Source organism: Erithacus rubecula, assembly GCF_903797595.1.
Source record: "Erithacus rubecula genome assembly, chromosome: 6".
Lineage (NCBI taxonomy): Eukaryota > Metazoa > Chordata > Aves > Passeriformes > Muscicapidae > Erithacus > Erithacus rubecula.
In genome coordinates, this window is record NC_136688.1 from 13,124,543 (window position 1) to 13,147,200 (window position 22,658).

The following is a 22,658-nucleotide window of genomic DNA, read 5'->3' on the forward strand; positions in this document are numbered from 1 at the left end:
CATTTTGGATCAACCAAGTATAACCCCTTGGATTCAGCATTCATTTGCAATTCCTCTCAGATAAGGATATGCAAGCGAAATTGCTGTTCAGCATCCCCCACTTTCATTGGATTTTCTCCAGTTCCCTGCCTTTTTTTCTTTCTAGAGAGTGGCCTTTTCCTTTTTTTTCTCTGATGTGCTTATTCATTTGAAGTGGGCATGGTGAAAAGTATGCCTCACAACTGTTCAACACAAGTGCTCCATGGAGGCTACTGGCATGTTTTTAAAGCAATCTTTGAAATACATGTTAAAATGTTATTAAACCATTTTAATCATACCTCACACACACACAGATAGTCTTTTCTTCTCCATCAGGCATGCATCTCACCTTGCTGGAGGAAACTGGGGCATTCCTTAGTGGTTGCTCAGTGAAAAGCAGCTCCTTCGAGGTGGATGCTAAGTCTATCTCATGTTGTGCAAGAATTATTAATATTACCCTGTATTTGAGTTTTGTGGTCAAATTCACAGTCTCCTGAGGGTCAGAATCCCCTTTTTCTAAATGTCTCCTTGTCCAGTTCCTATGCGTTGCAATATATGCCCATGCAGCAGCACATGTTGATGGTTCCTTTTTACTTTCTTCTGTGTGAAACCATCTGAGTGATTTAAACAAAACCCCAAAGTATTCTACACTTGATGTGTTCGCTTATAAAAATAAATCACACACCACACCATAATAGAACTGTCTGCTCTCAGGAAAGCCTGAGGCAACAGAGAATTCTTCCCATTGAGATTTAAGGATGTGAGGAGTGCTTCAGTGCAGATATCCGTCAGTCTGCAAACTCAGTGCCTTTGAAGAATAAGGAGAATTAAAAAATGAAGCTTCATTTTCCAGTTCTACTTTTTGTGTCTTCTAAGCTCCCTTTGGAAGCTCACTGAAAACCCAAAGGGCTTATTTTCTACTATATCTCATCCTGAGGGTTTATTTTGCTGCCAGTGTTCTTCTGGTTTTAGGTAGAAGTGCCTTTCTAGGATTAACAATTATACATGAGTTCAGTAAGCTGGGGCTTCTTTGTTTTTGTTTGATTTTGTTTAAAAATTATTTTAATGCAAAGGTCATAGAGTTTTATCCCTAAATTATCATGTGCAAGAGTTGTAATGGTGCAGTGGTGCCGCTGCAGTCCTGCTTTTATTTTCTCATGCAGATACCCAATCAATGAAAATTCTTTAAAAAGGTGTAATTTTGTTCCATGTACTCTAGTTCAAAGGATAGACATGTGTTCAAAAGCATGTTTGAGTCTGTTCAGAATATATTTTGGTGTTGCAACTCTTTTTTGTTGTTGTTGTTGGGGTTTTTTTTGTTTGGTTTTTTTGGGTTTTTTTTTTTGTTTGTTTGTTTTTTGGGGTTTTTTGTTTGGTTTTTTAATTTAAGTAATCTTAATGTCCTTTAGAGGGAAAGAAATGGAAAAGAAATCTTTTAAAATTGCTGTTGAGATTATTTTGAGACATTGGTTTGCCCAGTGTAATAGGGTCTCTTCCAGGGCAAGATGTGGCAGATGCCTCATGCCACACGTTATCCAGCAGGTTCAAAATACTGTGAAGTGGAATGTCTTTACAGCTTATGATGCTTTTGTTACTTTTATAATCATTCCAGTTATCAAATGCAGACATTTTGTAAGGTCCTTACTGATAGATCTCAGCTACTGAGAAACATAAATAAAAAGAATTTGACATATTGCAGTAAACCCACAATTTTCAGGCATTTTGGTGTTCTCCAAGGGAGTATTTGAAATGCAGCAAGATTTGAGCTGCCTTAACCTAGAATGCAAACCTGTAATTGTGGTTTTAGGCCTTTGCAAACAAAATGGAACGAGGCATTTCTTTGATAAGTTTTTGTTTTGCTGCAAGCAGATTTAGTTCAGTTCTGACCAGGATCACGGTTATGCCCAAGGTTAATGTGAATAGCACACGGGTGTGGGGGGAAGGAGCCAGGGATTGGAGGTGCAGTAATTTTATGGCACTGAGTATTAGGACACTTCACAGCCTTTTCTATGCAGCTATTCTTTTAGGTAAATTAGTATGTGGGGTCTCTTTACTTCTCCCCAACTTTAACTACCATAAAAGAACTTAATGTAAAGCTGTTCACAGCTTATCTCACCCCATTGCTATGTGAAACTTGTAATACAAATGCTTTTGTACACTGCAGCCATAACACACTAATCTTTTGAACTTCCTGAGCCGTAAAACTGTGATTATTGCTACATGTAAAATTCATCTGGAAATATCCCTCTGTATATAGCGTTATGAGTATTACATTGCAAAATCCCTCCTTTGCAGTGGAGGGACTGCCAGGGAAGGGAAGGACAGTGGGGCTGTAGATGGATGTGAGTGTAGTTCTATACTTTAATATTGTGAATTTGGCTTTATTTGGAGTGGGGGAGCTGGTGATTCAACAGATGCAGTGTCCTGGTTTTTTGGGGATTTTTTTGTCCCTAGATTACAGTTTCAAGATTTGATTATTTTCTTTTTTTAATAGACTATTTCTGGCTATTCTTACTTGCCATTGGATCAGTCACTAATTTCCTATACAACTGCATGGGCAGATAATTAAGAAACATCACTTGTGAGAGGTATTTGGAGGAACACAAGAAGGGTGTTAGAGATTAAAAGAAAGCTTTACTGTTGCAGTTGTGATTCTTCTAAGTACCTGTCATATCTGAGAGTTATCCCTGCTCACTATTCAGCAATTAAAATAAAGAATGAGAAGCAGTTTGCAGGATTCTTTGATAAAGGATAACAGTTAAAATGCACCAGAGGCAAAAAAGGAGTAGTAACAGTCCATGAGGACCTTTTCCCTCTTTCTTTATGGATAATATGTAGGTTTCTTTAAAAAAAGCCATGTGATTCTTGTCTAATCTTCAGCAAAGATAGTGACATCAGCATCTTTGCATTTGTGCATGGGCACATCACAAAGGGGGTCGGTTGGCTGCACTCTAAGGTGCAAATGAACCAAAAAGCACGAGAGTCATGTTTCTACCTTTTTTTGTCATCAGACTAACATAATATAGGCAATCATCCAGCTGAAGAAAAATCTAAAAATTTTTAAAATTAAGTGAACAGGCTCTTTTAATTTTGAATCACAAATGTTTGTGTTAAATTATGCTTTTCCCAAGCCACTTTTATTATTAGCATTGTTCTAAATTGCAAGTTGTCACATCCTCTAGTCTCTAAATTACCCGTCCTCTGTGTTGCCATAGTTACACAGTAGCCACTAAAATACAGACTCCAGCGTGGAAAGGCAAGCTCAGACTTTAACTCATTTATTTGAAGGTTTTGGCAGCAGAGTATCTCCACAAAGTCTTTGTTGTATAACCTTTGAATTCTTGCATTTTAACTCTTTCAACCAACACTATGCTGTTGTGCTAAATGGTATGCTTTATTTAAGGCAAGGGTACTCAAAGCTGATAATAAATATATAATAAATTAGTAATTATTAATAAATATATAATAGTAGAGTTGACTTCTCACTAGTCTTTCCTACTCTTCTTTTTGGTTTTGGGTTGAATGATCCATGTTTTTCTTGAGATGAGGCTAAGGAACTGCATCATATCCTTTCCATTTTCTCTGTCCTAAAGGCTTCCCATTTCCTTTCCAGAATAGGATCCCTTGCTGGTGATCTCACTGGCAACAGAAATTTATCCTGGCACTGCTCAGCTGATGTGATTTCCCATATTAGAAAAAAAAAAATAAATCCCACATGTTCATCAGAATGCAGAGATCTTGGAAGAATCCTGTCAAAAAGAATTTATATTAGACTAAAATAAGAGTTTGAATGTTAACCACCAGAATTTTTTCAGCAAATATTTCTAAATAATAGTCTCTATTGTATTTAAAATATGGGGAAATAGTAAAGCCCCCCCTTACTCTACAATGCTAAATAAAGAAGAATCAGATTAATATTACATACCTTGTATCAGTTTCTTAAGTTCTTTGCTGGAGATACCAGTGGGTAAATTGCTATTGTCTTTACCATTCCTATTGAAAATGTTTTTCTATGCCACCACTCTCCCCCTCAAAAAAAAAAAAAAAAAAGAAAAAGAAATTACCAGTATTCCAAATATTTTGTATTAAAATATTTTAGGTATGTCTCCTGCTACATTCACATAAAACAATACTTGCTTCAGCAGTCACATTGTTGAATCCCTGTATAACAGCAGAGACTGTAGTCTTTTAGCTGAGATCAAGCAGTGCCATTTAGTACCTCCAAGCAGAGAGCTGCTGACATGAGCTTTTACTTGGTGGGATATGGTACCTGATCCGGAGGCACCAGTCTGCCTGGTTGCTGCCATCAGGTTACAGCATTCACAGATGACCTAGTCCCGGCAGAAAGTCTTGACCTCTCACTTTTTCAGCACTTCAGAGGTTAATTTTGTTGAGGGATCAGATTTCTTTCCAGGGGAAGTTTCTGATGATCACCTTCTAGCTGGGTTTTACTTTGCTGTGTCTCTTGGAGCTGCTGTATGTGGAGGGCTCCGTTGGAAAACAACCTTGCTCCAACTTTTTTTCCAAGTCTCTTCCTAGATAGTCAAGTTACAGGCTAGCTAATTTAAGGAAGGGTACTGGATGGTAGCCTAATGAAGGTATCAACCTGCAAAATAAATCTGAGCCCCTTCCCTGGAATTCTTCATGGGCAACAAGGTGGAGAAGTGCTTTGGCTGAGGAATATTGCAAGGTAAGAGATTTTCTATACTTTTGAAAGCACAGGAGTGTGTTGTGTTACACCTTTGAGTATGGAGGTTTAGCTTTGCAAGTATTGGCAGCAGTGGAAACATATTAGATGATAGATAAATCTGAGCAGCTTTCTCCCTGCACTGTTTCTTTTCAATCACTGTATGCTGCATGAAATCAATACATTTTTAATAGATTGAAAATATTTGAATAACATGATAGAAAATTTCCTGTGTGAGAACTGACAGCTATTGCTGTGTTTGCTTTTTCTGGCTTAATTTTGTGATTCTGTGAGGTTTATTAGTACTCAAAGGTTGCAATCTAGCCGGATATCTTTCCACTAGTGTTGCAGGCTTTTAGCCTCAGAAAACTATGGGGCTTTATTTTATTTTAGCAGTGTAAGTCTGTGCAAAGGAGGAACCTCTGTGGGAATGAGCTCACCCTGCAGGGAAACAAAGACGTGTGTGAGTCTATTTCAGGCCAGATCCCAGCCCAGAGTGCACTTGCTTTTTAGTACATAATATCCAGCTCTTATGCTCACTTCTATGCAAATTTCTGGTGGCTTCCTGATATGTCCGAGTAAGGTTGTTAGACCCCTTTCCTTTTTGTAGTTCCTTCCAAATAAGCCTAATTTTAAAGACTCGTATGAACCAGGAGTTATTGGTACTCTTTAGAATGTTGCAGTTCTGCTAGGATAAAAAACTTCTTTCAGGGTTGATAGTAGCTGACATCTTCAACAAAGCAAAGAATAAAATATTTTACTTGATTATGTGTCTGTTCGTTCTGTAAATCAGTGGTGTGATAACTGCTGTTTTTCACTGGTTTGGCTTCCTGAGTGATAGTGCTGTGCTCTGTGATCAAAATGACACTTTTTTATTGCCAAGTTCAGCTTTTATTTTAAGGCGTATTTCAGGAGGCTGTCATGTGTTCAGAAAGACAATTTCTGTTGTTTTTCTCCTTATTTCCTAATGGGAGAACCATGTGCATTTTCTTTGTCTCCATATGCTCATCTGCAGCTGATGCTGCTGTGAGACAGGAGCAGTTCTCTTGTGTGAAATTTTACTGCTTGTGTGAGTTTTACTGCTGTGCACAGGTTTTGGCCTTGATCAATTTATGTAGAAGCTTTGCAGTGTTTTCTGAATAGGGAAAGGCATAATAGTGTCTGGCAATTACTCTAAGTCTTCATGCATATATGTTTTGTCTTCAGTTTTGTGCCTGTGTGTTTCTTGCTTGTGGTTACAGTCTGCAGAACTGAAAGATTTGCACTGGTGTCAGTGGTGGAGTTACATTGCTAGGATGGATTAAAAGAAGATGGGAAGCAATGGAGCTGTATTTTACCTGCCAGCTGCAGCTTTTGGCTCTGGGGGTATTCAGTCTCCACCTCGTCCTGGGTGAGATGTCCAGTGGTCCCAGTTGGTGACTTATTCTGGGGCAGTGGGGGGCTGAGTGATCCTGATCTGGAGGCAGATGGTGATGGGGCAGATGGGTCCAGCCCCTTGAGTCTTTCAAAAGCTCACTCAGCAGCAGGGAATTTAAATGCATCTCGAATAGTTTTGTTTCCATACTGCCCTTCATTCCTTTCCTTCCATCTTTTTGTTAGGTCAGTCATGTAGGAATTTAGCTAATCTTTTATTTTTCTTCTCAGTGTTTAAGCCTGTTTTTATTATGTTTTGGAGCCTCTGGTTAAGCAGCTGCCAGGTACCAGTAACTGCTGATGAGCTGCTGAGCTCTCACCAGCTCAGCCCAGTGCTGGGGGAGCTTGAGGTGGATGTCAGAAACTCTGTCACTGTGTTCAGTGGATACTTCCCCCTTCTTTGTCTTCAATTATCTTTGTTTGAGGAGGTGATGTGATCCAGAGTATCTGCTTTTGGGGGAGAGGTAAGTAAGTAGTAAAAAAAGAAGTACTGGTAAGTAGGGTGGGTAAGAAAACCGCACAATCAAGTCTTTTATTTTTCACAATTCTCTATCCCTTGGGCAGGCCACCTTCTCTGCCTGCCTGGAGTGAGGAGGTGTTTGGGCTGGGGCCTTGCTGAGAGGGAGTAGAAGGCACACTGCAGTGGTGACCTACACCCAGATCTTTGCCAGCGTCCTCCTCCCCATTCCGTCATCCCTGCAGTCCTCCTGGGACAAGCTGGGATGATCCATCACTGAGTCCACAGTCTAGGCTTGACCTCTGGATTTGTTTAGTCCATTGCTGTCACATGGACACTTTACAGGGTTTTATTTTCTGGAAGGCATACAAGGCTTTGTATGTAAACAAGGATTTCTGAATTTGATTAGAATGCTTTTCTCAGCACTTCTTACTGTCATGGAAACAAAGGCAGAACAAACAAAGCACGTTTTTTTTAACACGATGACTGAGATTTAACACTGACTTTATTGTCATATGAAGACCCTGATTTTGTTTCCATCTTGCTTTGAAGTCATACGACACAAGCATGAGCAGGGATGAGCATCACTCCCTTTCAAAGCAGGGAGGTGAGAGGGCTGCTGGCCAAGGGGTGCTCTGTGCACCCAGTGTAGAGCTGGTCTGTAAAAGGCTTTATAAACACAGTAAGTCTTCAGGCAGAATAGCAGAAATATGGTTTATAGGCTGTGAGTGCAAGAAAAAGGGGCTGTCTGCTGGTAGTGGTATTTTACACTAAATTTTGCAGACTTAGCTGGGAGTTCCTCCAGCACCTGGGTCACGTGCAGTGCCTTGCTTTTCTTGCCTTCCCGGAGGCTGCAGAGGTACCAGAGGAGCCCTGGTTGTGAACAATGGCCAATAAAACAAGTTCCACCAGTCAGGCATTGTGCAACTGAATGCAGTTGAGCTGGCTGCTGGCTCAGGGACCCCAGACAGCTGAAAGGGGCGCTGAGCAAAGTGTGCAGGTGAAGAAGGGGCCTTTGGAATTTCAGCTACAGAGCAGGATGCGATGATTTTTGGTGGAAAGTCAAATGAAAATTTAGGGTGTTCTAACTCCTTGAGATCAGGTGGATTTTAAGGTGGTCCTGTGTGTGTGTGTGTGTGTGTGTGTGTGTGTGCGCGCATGTGCGCACTCAGCTGTGTTCAAGTTTGTCAATGGCTTGATCAAATTCCTGGTTAGATTTTAAGGGATGAAATAAAATCCAGTGTTATTTTTATAAGGTTATTAGCACTGATACAAGATTAAATGAAAAGAGCATGAGCAGTTTTCTTGCTTCTCCAAATTTTTTCTTACCCAAATTTTTCAATGCTGAATAATTTTGTTCTGTGAGTTATTTCCTTTACAAATAGGTATTTTAAATGTAAATCCTGAAACCTTATCTTGGTTGAATTCTAAACAGAGTTTGGCAGAAAGCTGCAGTTCAGCTTCCTGGCAATAACCCCAATAAATAAGAAAATGTCTGAGTAACTCACAGCACACTTCCAGCACTTCAAATCTGCACCAAAAAATGTCATTAAAAGGATTAGATTCTGCTCCAGAAAGAGCAACTGGAAAGGCTCTGTATTCTCTGTATTCATTTTTCCTGGTTTACTTTTCTGGATTTACTAAATATTTTAAGGCAACAGTCCTATCCCTGGGCTCCTCTTTTGGCAAGAAACAAAGTGATTTATGTTAAAATACCTATAGTGAGATGTAAGAAGAGAGTAACTGGAGACATGAGGGAGGTGGGTGATTAATAGCCATGTAAAACACATTAACTAAATTAACTTCTCTTGAAGTAGATTTCCATCCATTCTTTTGCAAATGGTTATGTTTCAGTTTCCGAACAGTTTGAAAGGAAAACTGTGCAAGGGTCTATGTGTGTTTTCTGGATTTCTCACTACTGTAGGAAATCCCAGAAGAAAGCAGTGCAAACTGTGGTATTTACTGTCTCATGATTATAGCATATTTAATTTTTCCTTTTAAATCTTTGAAGATGCTGTTTCAAGTTTCAATAATTTTGTACCTTGATCTTTTTTGTTGTTGTTGTTCATTTATCAACTTGTAAATAGTTAAATTTTTAAATAGAAGAGAATAATTGCCATGTTTCCACTTGAAATTTTGTAGAGCCCCAAGGCCCTTTCTTGGACAAATGTGTTTTTCAGCAGCTCATTGTAATTTTGGTTCTGAGTGAAGATCCAACAAAATTAAAATCCACACCCATCCGTAGAGAAAAATGCATTTTCAGCCATCAACAATAGCTTTATTTGAAAGGATTTTAATGACTCCTTTGCAAAGCGGGGAGATTTCTGCAGTGAGAGGGGCTGTCCTGAGAATCACAGAATGACTTTGCGTGCTATCCAAGTTCACAAAGAAGAGCCAATTCTGTGGATGATGATTATGCAAGATGGAAAAGTGCTGATAGACTGTGCAAAAATACAAGTCTGAGCCTAACAGCTTTACAAACCTGTTTGAAAAAGCAGCTTTGAGCAGTTGATCTGGTGCTGCATACGGGTGATGTGTAGTAGAAGTGTTGCATTAGGGTGAGCAGAGTGAGGTAGGGAGGTAGAGGAAGGTGCTTGGGGTACTTGATTTCATAGAGAGCAGGAGGCAATATTGTGGGAGTTTTAAAGTGATGGCAGGGTGGATTTTAAGTGGGTGGTTGTATAATTTTCATACCTAATACACTTTCAAGATTTTAATTTTTTTTATTTGCAATTTTGAGTAATCAAAGTAAAGTTTCAGGTGATTGATCAAATAAAGGAAAGCCCAAGCACTTCAGGTTATGGTTCAGTAGACTTTTGCTGACATCAGAAATTATTAATTGCACCGGCTAAATTACAAAGATGCTATCTTGGCTCTGGGAGCCAAGAACACCATAATTAGGGCTGTTAGATGTCCCGTTCTGCTTCCTCGCTTTTGACTTTAACCATCAAGGCACTGGATCAAGGTAAAAACAAATTCATTTATGTGGAGGGCTTGGGGTGGTTTCAAGAACAGCGTGAAACAAATGCCTCCATTTGATGACGGGTCCTGTCCCCTGGAGCAGCCACAGCCTTAACCAGAATGTGTGGGTTCATTGCAATATTTTTAGCTGTATATGTTGAGTGGCCAAAAAAGTGGCTTGCATTGGCATCTAGTTGATGATAGAGTTCAGTGAATTCTACCAGCCCTCTGAAGTGCTGTTTCAAAGGGCAGCATTGGTAATTGTTCATGTAGGTTTACAAAATTGTTTTCAGTTTCTTAAGTGTCTTCACTGTTTCTTAAGTGTTTCGTCAGTGTCTTACATGCTGTTGTTTTTTCTAGCTAGAGACTGTGCACTCCCACCCTTCTACTGAAATGATATTTATTAAATAAAGCCAGAGCTATCTGGGTTTAGACAGACATGTGGGTTTACACATCCTACCTTGTCAGAACAGCTTGGGCACCAGTATCACCAGCATGCTCACAAGAGCTGTGTTGCTTAGTTTGTGGCACCCAAAATGTATCCAGACATCTATCTTCAGACCTCAGAACAGCTAATCTTTTTAAATTTAGTAACAGATTATAATGCAAGCTTGAAAATACAGAGTTGGAGTAGCTCATAGTTTCCACCAGAACATAAAGCACCTAAAGCCCAGGATACACATGATGTGAGGCCACAACCGTCAGTGTATTCAGGTGCATGTTTCTACCTTTGTCCTCAGGCACATGCCCCAGTTCAGAAGGGCACTCAAATATTTTCATAATGCCTTAGATTGCCCAACTGAAGCCAACAGGACTGGCTGATGCCAGAAAAACTACTTATGATTAACATTAAACACATTCTTTAGATGCTGATGAACTGGGGCCTATGGTAGTTTAAGAATTGTGCTTGAAAATAAAATGTTTCCATTTCTGTACATTTAAGATGGGACTAGGAGTTACCTAGAGGAAAATTATAATATTTAATTTTTTTATTTTTGCACACTGCCATATCTTCATAAGAAGGAAACTAAACTATTAAACACAGAAGGCATTGGCATTTTACTCTTAGGATTGTTATTTTATGTTCAGAAATATAAAATAAGTTTGTTGCTACACAAAACTTTGGAAAACAAGAAGAATATTTTTTATTCAGTAATTTTATAAACTGTTTTGTAACCTTAACTGTAGACTTACCTAGGAATTATAATTGCTTTATGTGATAGGTTTGGAAAGAAAAATTAATATCAGTTATAAGACCTGTTTTCAAAACTGAAATTTAGAAGTAATATGGGTTTCAGTATTTTGTCTTGTGATATTTAATTGCATACTCAAAATAAAAAAAGTGCTTCAAAGAAGTCTTTCAATCCTATTCCAGATTTTCAATTCCCCTCCTAACATTTCTTGGCATGGGCAGCACATCTTTCATTAAGTTATCCTGCAAAAGATTTTTCAAAACAGCCAATAAAACCGATGTGTCAAATCTGCCTGTCTGGCTTTCTCAAATTCAGGAGGTCTCACATTGTGATTTTTATTTTAACATAGATTTCTACTTTGCATTTCAATGCATTCCCTTTTATCCAGGTGAAGGCAATCTGGGAGAAAATGGTCTTTCCTTTGGATTTTAGCATCCCCAACAATGTAGGCTGCAGCATTTCCTTCCAATCATGAGAGCTGGAGTGTCTAATTTATCAAATAGTGTTTGGAAAATCTTCTTGGAAATATTGTAACTGGGACACTCCTGAAAGTCAGTCAGAGCTGCCAGGAGTGAATTCTCCTGAGCTGGAGAAAACCAGAGGAAGGGAGACCCCAAGAGTCCATTAAAGAGAGCCTGTGGCAGGAGCCAGTAGTGTGTCCTGGTGTGTCCCTGTCTCTCCACATCCCTGTTCTCTGCCAGCAGAGCAGCATGGCTGAATATCCCAAATTTCCTTTCCTGGCTTGCTGGAGCTGTTGATCTGACTTTCCCAGGTGCCTTATCTGCAGGAATATAGGAGAAGGGGCATAACTGACTGTGCTGACACATTGATGAGAACCTTCACTGCGAACAGAGCAGTCAGCAAGGAGCAGCTGCCCGCAATAACCCTTCCTGTGGCATGCAGAGGAGGGTGTTCCTGTGGCCACACTTAATTTGTGGTTCAGCAAATTGTGCTGCTCTTCAAGCTGTGTTCAGATCCCTAAAAGGCCTCATACAGATGTAGGCGTACATAATACTCGTAAGTAAGAAAAAGGAATTTAAATTATTAAGCAGCATTAAAAGTCATGCAGGAAGATGTTTTGTAGTGCTAAGTGGGAAAAAAATGAAATGCTTTTATTTCAAAGCTCACAAAGTTTATATGGAAAGGCTGTAGTAAATCAGTGGTGAAGCTATGAATAAAGTTCAAGCAAACAGAGATAGGCTGCCTTTCTTTACACAGTTCTAAGACAGTTCAGGTATAAATGCATATATTAACTGCTCAGTATATTGATTTGTGAATATAGCTTTCACTGCCCAGCCAGAGACCTCATTGCAATCTCTTTGTTACAAGTTTGAAAAGCAAACAGAAATGCAACAGAGGAGGAGAGTCTGGAGCTCCCAAAATCTGAAGCTGGGTTGTAAATAGCTAGAGACCTGCCAGGTGATGAGCTCTTAATGTTTTGCAAATGACCTATTACACTATTACATATATATATATATATATGTGTGTGTATATCTATATATATCTATATATATATATAGATATATATTTGCATTTCTAGCCATAGTTATCTAGTGGACTGAAGTGTCTTCACAGATCTCCTTCCAGGACAATATTTCCATCTCAGCTCCATTGTTCTTGGAGATTGAGCACTGTGGACACTGCTGAAGGCCTAGGCACATTTTAGTTAGGTCTATTTCTCAAGTTCTAAGTTTTTTTCTCAGGCCATGAAACTTTGTCAGCCTCAGCTAGGATTTTTCCGAGGCTGGAGACCGTTTCTCTATTGTAAACACAGGAGAAAGAATCATAACAGAAATAAACACCTGCAAGGTCCATGAGAAAGCCAGAGAGAAGAGGTGTCTCCTCTGACCAATATCTGTCTGTATTTTATTTTGCACAAACTGCCTTATTTAAGGCAATGGCTTCCTTTAATAAATTGTTCTTTCTTGCTCTTTCCTACACCAAGCAAGAAAGTGTCTTGTTGCTGTTTTTTCTTGCTGCTCTATAATCTTTCTTATGGCAACAGAGCACTTGTAAACCAGTTTATAAATCTCTTCCTTGAGCAGCTTACTTTTACAGGCATTTTACAAGTTGGAGCATCTGGCTCCATTTTTAGATAATTTTGATTCATTTGTAACACTCAAATTGCTTCAGGCAAGGCTTTTTTTTTTTTTTTTTTTTTTTTTTTTTTGTTGGGTGGTGCTTTGGCCTAAATTTCTAGTGACACGTTTCTCAGTTACTGGAAAATGTTGAAGCTATCAAATGCTGGAAGAAGGCAGTAGTCCTGAATAGTTCCTCTTCTTGAAAAGGGTGGTGCAGCTCAGGATTATTTGCCATCTGAAAGACTGAACTTTTAGCTGCTAAAGTTTTTTGAGGCTGGTGATGCTCTTGATGGATCCAAGTTGTTGCCCAGGTTTGTGGAATACCCAGATACAAAAGATTGCTTCAGGATTAATTTTTTTTCCTTGCATTTAAGTTCCATCTCTTAGCAAGTCAGTGCTATCAGCCTACTTGGAGATCACAGAATCATAGAATGTTTTAGGGTGGAAGATCTTTAAAGATCTTATTCCATCCCCCTGCTATGAGCAGGGACACCCTCCACTACCACAGGTCACTCAGAGCCCCATCCAGCCTAGCCTTGTACACTTCCAGGGATGGGGCAGCCACAGCTTCTCTGGGTAACCTTTGCGAGGGCCTCAGCACCCTCATGGGGAAAAAAATATCCCAGCTAATATCCCTTCATGCCACTACTTTCCCCTGCTCTGGGACTGCAGGCACACATTTCAGCTGAGTCAGGAAGAGCTGTGTCACTGGTGCCCTTGGCTTGCTGGTGGCATACATTGGCCTTTCTGACAACCAAAAGTGGGCTAAGGGTTGTAGAAATAATGCTCTTCTTTCAAATGACATCTTGTCTTTTGACCCTTGTTTTTTCCCTCTCTTCTGCTTTTTCTCCAGCTGGGATGACAGCAGCTCTGTCAGCAGTGGTATCAGTGACACCATAGATAATCTCAGTACTGATGACATTAACACCAGCTCCTCTATCAGCTCCTATGCCAACACACCTGCCTCCTCCCGCAAGAACTTAGATGCACAGGTAAGAGCTTTGGTTTATTCAAGTAACATTGATATTTATTATTTTCTCTGTGCAGGAGGCATAATTTTTTCAGGTTGGCTGAACTTGAACACACAGCCAGCCTTCTGTATTGATAGTATCAATAGTGATCACCTTATCATTCATGGCATTTGCAGCTATTTCCCCTGTGGGTGGAACCCGTGGCATCTCTGCCATGGTAATGTCACAGCAATTGGGTCTTGTCTTCCTAGAGGCACTGCTGCACAGAAAACAGATGTAAATGGGATTTTATAGAGTTTTTTGTTTGGTCTAGAGAAGTTTACATTTTTCTCTTAAGTAATAGAATACAATAAAGTCAACATGAAAGTTCAAAGGTTATTTACTCTTTTATCAGAAATGTAAGCATGCTATGCAAATGAAACAGATTTTATTAAATTTCCAAAACTTTATTGTGTGTTATTGGAGGCATTCTGTATTCAGCAATATTTTGTAGGAGGATAAACTTTGCCTCCATCAGCAGGATACATGTACATTTTGTGCTGAGACACCACACATCCAAAGAGGATAGAACAAGTGATGGCATCTAACAGTTGTTCACTGATCAAATAAACTGTATAACACAGAGATTTGCACTAATATAAACTGCTTTTTTAACCTATTGCATATGTTTTTGTTTGGGAAAGTGTGGGACTACAGAGTCCAGCTTTGTTCTTTGTACAGCCTGCTTGAGGACTTGGGTCCTGTGTGCTGAAGCCACTGGGCAGTGCTGCCAGCAGAGGAGACGGGTGTTGGTACAACCTGCTCCTCTGTTTCTTCCCTCTTTTACTTTCCAGTCCTTTTCATCGGTGGATCCTAAATCTGTTTTTGACATCAGTTTTGATATAGACATGTGGTTGCTGGGAAATATTGCTCTGTCTCCAGAGCTGTGGTGAAAGCACAGAGTAGTCTTTGTTCCCTTGCCATGCAGTACATATTTGAGTCTACATGAAGGGTTCCCTCTGGTTCCCTATCAGCAACTGCACAGCCACTAAGAACTGCTAATACAAGTCCCATACAAGCTGAGAGGGGTTAAGATCTATCAAGCATATTTATCAGTAACTGACAGACAGTAAGATGGGCAACTAGAAGTGTTTTTTGACAATTGTTACTGTCTCAACATTATAATACTGTTGGGGGGAAATAAAGGAAGGCTTAGAGAGACGTGACTAAACATTAACCTAAGGGAAAAAAATAGCAACTCATATGACTTCTATCTTCTGATAGATCAGATTCTTGGAAACACCTCTGAGAGATCAAAATCTGTGTTGACAAACTCCTCTTCATCCTCCACAAATATTACAGTATTCAAGAGGGTGCAGACAAACACCCGAAGAAAAGCAGCTGGAGCTTGTTCAGGCAGTAGTGCGTAGTTATTGGCAGAGGAGGCTAGGAGCAAAGAATGTACAAGTTGTGTTTGCAGTTTTTTGGTGTGATGTGTCTCTCTGACCTGCTTCCCTCCTCAGTTTTCATGAATGACAATCTTTATTCCAGGTATTTTGTTATCTGCAAATTGTTGCCTGTAAAATAGTACATTTTCAGTAGAACAAACTACCTGAATCTTGTCAGCCAAGGAAATGAAAATAGCTTGGAGTGCTAAAATGTGTAGCATCCAGAGTTAATTTTTTGCTAATAATTGTAGACCACAATGCTCATGGTGCAGTGAATGCTGCAGACACCTTTTCTGTCTTTCCTGAAGGACTCTGTGATGGCCAGTGCCCAGGTTAGCCTTCCTCAGGGTGGTGAGCCACAAAGGACTACCACACGTTTGCAGAATGATGTGGACTTTTCTTCTCAGGGTATCCCTTGCTTTGGTTATCCTAACCAGTAGGTGCTTTTGAGCTGCTGTAATTCTGTCACATCTCTTTGAGAGGGTACAGAAGTTGGATTTAATGTAATTAAGGAAGGATCTCAAAGCTAATACATGTGCAGCTGGGAGTCCAGGCAAATAATGCAGCAACATCAAAGGGAGAGAGCCTGAACATGTCAATGTCTGCTGATAAAATCAGTAACTCAGGCAGAATCATCTCTGCAAAGAAAGGCATAGTTGCAGTAGGAAAAAATCTCAGTTGAGAAGCTGATTTTTGGAGCTGTGGTTTCTCCATCTCCATATTCCAGAAGCTGTGGTTTCTCCATCTTTGAGAAACAGGACTTAAATATGATATTAACTACATCTTCAGAGACATTCCTAGCTGTAGCCCATTTTTACAGCAATGCAGGAAGATGTTTACAAGTTGTTTTTGAACAAACTAGTGATGGGAACCAAAATTTGCCTTCCCATGTTCCCATGTCCTGCTGTGATTATGCCAAGTACCAAAAAGTTGCCTTTATCACAGTACTACATATAGTGTGCCTTGAAAGTCACATCATATGCATACTTTAAGGAGAAATTAAGACATGGTGGGCATTTGAAAATAACTCATTTGCCTGAAATAAGATGGGAGAAAGAGACCAAGTAATAAATTCAATCATGTGTTGGTAAAAAGATCAGAAGATAGAAAGGTTTCTTTAAACAAAGACTGCAGCATCCCTAAGCAGTTCTTTAAGGCATCTTCTCAGCAAAAATGGGTTTGGTCTGTTCACAGCTTCAGATTTATAAAACTTTATGAGTGAGTTGAGAAATCCTGGTGGTTTGCTCCTAGCTCAGGCTTTGCTCTCAGCTTGTGCTTGCTCTATCTTCCATGACCTCCAGCCAAGAGTATTTCCACTTTCACCCTTCCAGGCAAGTGGAGTTTCAGCTGCAATCCCCAAGCCAGGTTTCACTGTGTTTTAGTTTTGAATCCTTAGTCAGGTTTGTGTGCTGTTCTGAGTGTTTACCATTAAACAGAAACCTCTCTAGCCAGAGGGCTTCAAAGGTGGAAGTGCAGCATTTCAAAGGCTGCAGCAAAACTTTGGCCGTGGGTGTAGTAGTGGAATGAAATGGAGGACAGCAAAGGTAGAGGACTTCTTGCTGTTCTGTTCTCTCTGTGGAGACTGTACTAATCTTACAGATTAGGGGAGGGGAAATAGAAGATAGGGGATTATTTCGTAGTCAGCCTAAACTATAATACTAATAATGCCTTTGCTAGCAAGTAGATGTATTTTTTGTTCTTGAACTAACAGTGCATACACACAACTCCAGACAAGCTTTGAACAAGATACTGCAATGACCATGTGAGTAATGGTGACTTTGGGTTGCTTTGTTGGTTGATTATTTGGTACTTTGTGCCTGTGTTCTCTTCCAGCATCTGTGAATGTGGAGATGTTTGCATGAAACAGTGATTTTGGGGAAGTACAGAACATAGGAACAGTCACAATGTGAATTTATTACACACCTCCTGATTGTCAGAAATAGAAAGGTGACCTTGGCAGACATAGGAAGAGCAAGGAGTTAAAAAGCAGAGATCCTTTCAAGCCTATTCCAGATTGCTGTCTTTGAATGGAGAGGCAGGGAAACATTTGTGTAGGATGAGGAAAAGTACAAGAATATAGTATTTTCTAAATCCATAATTCAAAATGCATATTAGTCTAGTGACTCAATATGTAGATAAATAACCCAAGCCCTGTTTCCTGACTGAAGACCATTGTGATAGGTGGTGTCAGCTTTCACACACTGATCGCTTAACTGGTTTTTCAGGCTTTACAGTAAAAAGCAGAGGAACTCCAACCACAGTTCCCCTAAATTCTTTACTATAATTAAGTGATCTGGTAGGAAAAGTCATAAACTTAAAGCATTCTTTAAGAACTTAGAAAAGCTGAAAAGTGTGTAAATAGTCTTTCAGCTTCTGAAAAAAAACCTCTACTGGTTTTCTGATTATCCAAAGGGAATAAAGACTGTGAGCTCTATAGTGCTTTGGGATATTTAAAATAATTTCCTTTTAAATAAATTCTTCCTTTTGCCTACCGCACAGTTCTGAGCACATCCATCTGAGGCTGCAGGGCAGAGGAGGTGGCATCAACACCTCACCAAAACCCATCAGCCTGTACTTGGGTGTTGAATTTTCAGTATCTTTCATGGTGCTGAGGTGGTTGGAAAACACTTCAGCTATGACATTTTTTATCCTGATCAGAATCAGAAATGTGGATATTTGTCATTTGCTCCTGATCACAAAATGATTGGTTGTGCTGTTACAACATTTGCCAGATTTAATCCAACAGCATTTTACAGGAGTAGAATGCTGGAAGAGTAATCATTAGCAGTGGGAAATATTAATGTATGGGGAATGTATAAAATATATACATATATATAGGATATTAGATTTAATTTAAGCATTTCTGAGACTTTGGCAAAGGTTTGCTAATAAGAAATTTTTCTATTTAATAACGAGCATAGAAGAATTCTCCATGAGAGAGTGGAGAATCAATCTGTGCAAAGATTAGGGGGAAAAACAGTCTGTAAGAGAAACTAAGGTAATTCATGTATTGAAGTCAGTCTTGGGTGTTGTTAGAAAGTTTTTCTTCAGTTCTCAGGTGTCCTTCTACTATATTAGGCTAGAATTAACAGCATTCCACATATACAGATCTGTTCCAAAAGCTGCCTCCTCATGCTCTGGAGATCAGATTGCCAGACAAGAGATAAGAAAGCAGCAACAAAGGAAGGCTGGCTGGACAGGTTTGAAATGCTTTTTTGGCATTGCAGTAAAAGGGTTTGTCAGAAATTTCAGGTGGAGGATTATAACTGTCATGGAGCCGAATATGTCCTTTATAAATCAAGTAGGGTTTTTTTCCCCCCTTTATTTCTTCCAAGGAACATGGCTGTTGTGTTTTTTGTATTGTTCTTACCAAGCATTTTAAAAAGATTTGTCATTGCTGGGGTTAATTTCTTACTGTGACATTTCTTCATCAAAGGCATGTTGTGTTTGTTGGTACTCAGAGATGACTGCTGAGCTGATTAATCAGGTTCATGGTTCTTACTTATAAAGCTTCTTAACAGAAAGACTTGCTCTGAAAGTTTTGCAATTCCTTATCTGTCCTAGACTGATGCAGAAAAGCATTCCCAAGTGGGGCGGAATTCCTTATGGTCCAGTGATGAAGTCAAGAAATCCGACGGGGGATCTGATAGCGGCATAAAAATGGAGCCAGGATCTAAATGGAGGAGGAATCCCTCTGATGTGTCAGATGAGTCTGATAAAAGCACTTCTGGTAGGAAGAACACTGTAATTTCCCAGACGGGTTCCTGGCGACGGGGCATGTCAGCTCAGGTTGGCATTACCACACCAAGGCCTAAACCTTCAACCACCCCAGGCACATTAAAGACACCTGGAACAGGTGAGAAAAGGTGTAAGATGTAAACAAGACAAAAAGTTTATTCAGTGTGAAAACAGTTTACATACTTTGCAAAGGCAGAACCTGAAGTTCAGGTCATCCTATCTGTATTTTTAGGCATTGCTTTAACCTAAGCAGCATCTTGTAGGTCCACATTTCTATTTCTGTCTCAAAATGTGTATTTCAGATTAGTTCACCCTGCCAGTTGTTTTCATGAAAACTCTGGTCTTAAACCAAGCTATTTATTTGGCACAGTATTGCTGTATGAAGAATAAATAATATAGTTTCAGTTTTTGAAGTCACTGTTAACCAAGAACATACAATATATATGGTTGAGGAGATTTTTTTTCCCCCCTTACTAAACAAGCATGTTTCTTTACACTAAACATGATTTCTGGCTTTTCTTGTAAGTGTATTAATGATTTTAGCACTTGCAGATGTATGAATGAAAATTGATTGAATTTGCATAGTCAAACAATATAATTTAATGCCTCTCTTTTTATTAGGTTTGTACACAATTGTATATGAAAAGCTAATGTTAGATACTGTCTTGAACAATACAAATGCTTTAACAATGCCTTTTAGGGAAATTGTACTATCAGCCTAACACTACTAGTGTGTAATGATAGAAATGGTCAATCTGTGGTAGCTACAGAGGGACACTTTTTTTCTTATCTGTCACTTACATAAAGCTGTTCTGTTTTTCATATTCTTGAGGGAAAAGGCACTACATACTTTTTCTGGCAAATCTGCATGTGTAACTCACTAGAGTGGCATGTAAGTTCAGTGCAGACTAGATCATAACTTTGAACCGCACTCCAGTGGCTAACACGCTTTTGCTTTTCATGCTGCTTTGAGTTTCATCATTTGCTTGATGTTTTCAAGTCATTAAATATTAGAATTCTTTTTCTATTTTTGTAGGGAAAACTGATGACGCCAAGGTATCAGAAAAGGGTAGACTATCTCCTAAAGCTGGACATGTTAAACGTTCCCCATCAGATGCAGGACGCAGCAGTGGTGATGAATCCAAAAAGCTTCCCACAAGTAATTCTAGGACAACTGCTGCTAATGCTAATACATTTGGATTTAAGAAACAGAGTGGGTCAGCCGCAGGCATGACCATAATCACTGCCAGTGGGGCAACTCTCACCAGTAGATCGGCTACCTTGGGAAAGATCCCCAAGTCATCTGGACTCGTGGGTAGGACCACTGGTCGGAAGACTAGTGTTGATGGCTCCCAGAACCAGGATGATGGCTACTTAGCACTTAGTGCGCGAACTAATCTTCAGTACCGTAGCTTACCCCGGCCCAGTAAATCCAGTAGCAGAAGTGGAGCTGGGAATAGATCTAGCACAAGTAGCATAGACTCCAACATAAGCAGCAAGTCAGCTGGGTTGCCTGTCCCTAAAATCAGAGAGCCTGCCAAGGTAATCCTTGGATGCTCTCTGCCAGGATTAGTCAATCAGACTGATAAAGAGAAAGGGATTTCGTCTGACAACGAAAGCGTGGCTTCATGTAATTCTGTTAAAGTGAACCCTGCATCACAGCCTGCTGCTAGCGGAGCTCAGAGTACCTACCAGCAAGGAGTCAAGTACCCCGATGTGGCCTCTCCCACTCTGCGCAGGTAGGCAACAAATTCCTTGGTTGTGCAGTGGTGTTAGTGGGAGCTGGATGAGCAGGACTCTGCCAGCCAGGCCTGGCTGGCTTTGGTGCCGCACTTACTATTTAGTGTCCTACTTCAAGGTCTTTGTATTTACATTTAATTTCACATAAACAGATTGGCCAGTGTTGTGGATGCTTAGGACATCACAGAACAGCAGCAGGAGTCTAACATTTAGGGAAAAAAACCAAACCTGTCTGGCAGAAAGTTTGGCAATAACAATTTGAGTCTCCTTGTTGCAAAAATCATACCTGAAGGTTTTTATCCATGCAGATATAACAGGAATAAGAATTTTCTTACCTGAAGGTTACTGAGGAGTTACTGCACAGATATATATATGTAACAAACCTGGAAATATTCCAGTCGTGGATCAAATTGTAAACTGACAACTGGAGGGTTATCTCAGATTTTCACGATGGCAGTGGCATTGTCCTGCCATGCTTAGTTTCATCCAAAGCAGACTATTATCAATTGTGTGGATTAGCCCAGTATGTTGCAAGTCTCAACCTGTGTAGAAGAACCCTAAATTAAGTTACCGTCTAAGTTGGGTTAAATTTTCTTATTTTAATACTGTATTTCGGATAAAAATCTATCTGTCTTCTACTTCTCCAGGAGTACCCCACACACTAACGTTAACAAATAGTTGGTGAGGAGCTAATTTGTGCAGTATATATCAAAGCCTTGATACTGGTGAAAAGTTCTGTTAATATTCTTTTTCAACTGGATTTGAGTAGCTTGTCTGTTCCAAGTTGCAGTGTTTTGCATTTCATTTTGTCGTGACGCCCATAATACCCATACAGTTACGCTCCATCATCCTGCTTCCAGTGATGTGAGAAAGCCACATTCCATCTGAAGCACCAGTGCAAACATAATGGCTGTGATGGCAGCTTAAGCTGATGCTGTAAACTGTTTTTAGATGGGTGGTTTTATTTGAAGAGTCTATGTGAGGGTAATTGAAGATACTTTATTTTGTACCTGGTTAACAATAGATAAGCCATGTACTTTGGAACATTGATTTTCATCAATGACTACTTAAAAACTTTAGTAGGACTTTCACTTCTATAGGATACACAATGAGAAATGCAGATTTTTAGTGTTTTCAGTGATTTCAGTGTGCCTCAGGCAATACATTGGTAGGAATGTGACTGGGATTTTTTTTTTTTAATTACTAAAAGGTTACATTGCTGGCTGTGTAATTAAAATGTTACATTAGAAATACATGAAATTTTAAAGAGCAGACAGTAAGGCTCAATTTAACTATTCTCTTAATTGATTTACAATTTCACACAGATTTTCACCAGCCTGTCAAAGCTGTCATGTGTTGAAATGCATCAGAGTTGAATTGAGCCTTGTCTGTTATTGCTGATTTCTATGATGACAGTAAAGATTTTGAGCTTTTTTATTTTTCATAGTCACTTGAGATTCAGACATTCTTTTTTGCATATTTCCTCTTGGCCCTGCAATTTTTTTTGGTATTACACAGTGAATTAGAATCCATATCTTAGTAATGATATAGACTTACCTGTAAGTTTGTGAATATATGTAACTTTCATGTTGTCATAAATAGCGAGTAGCTTAAAAACAGCTTGTAAAACTATTGTGTGGGTGTTTGAGGTTTTTTTAAGCTCTGGGATCCTTTCTTTGAGTGGTTTCCCCAGTGCAGCTGAAGAGGTTGTGTGCTCTGGCACAGGAACACCATAGGGAATACCCTAAGCTGGTGTAGCTGCTGACAGCCATGGAATCATGGACTGGTTTGGGTTGGAAGAGACTTTGAAGATCATTTCATTCTCACTCCCCTGCCATGAGCAGGGACACCTTCCACTATCCCCGCTTGCTCAAAGCCCCACCCAGCCTGGCCTTGGACACTTCCAGGGATGGGGCAGCCACCACTTCCCTGGGAAGCCTGTGCCAGACCCTCACCATCCTCACAGGGAAGA

General features: G+C 39.7%; 1 protein-coding gene across 1 annotated transcript in view; it reads left to right on the forward strand.

Annotated features, from left to right (window-relative positions):
- Window positions 1-22,658, forward strand: part of NAV2 (neuron navigator 2) — a 206,545-nt gene that overhangs the window by 143,018 nt on the left and 40,869 nt on the right. Inside the window, 3 exon segments of the mRNA XM_079307961.1 lie at window positions 13,664-13,802; window positions 18,773-19,064; window positions 19,983-20,685. Of these exon segments, the coding sequence (XP_079164087.1) occupies window positions 13,664-13,802; window positions 18,773-19,064; window positions 19,983-20,685 (1,134 nt within the window).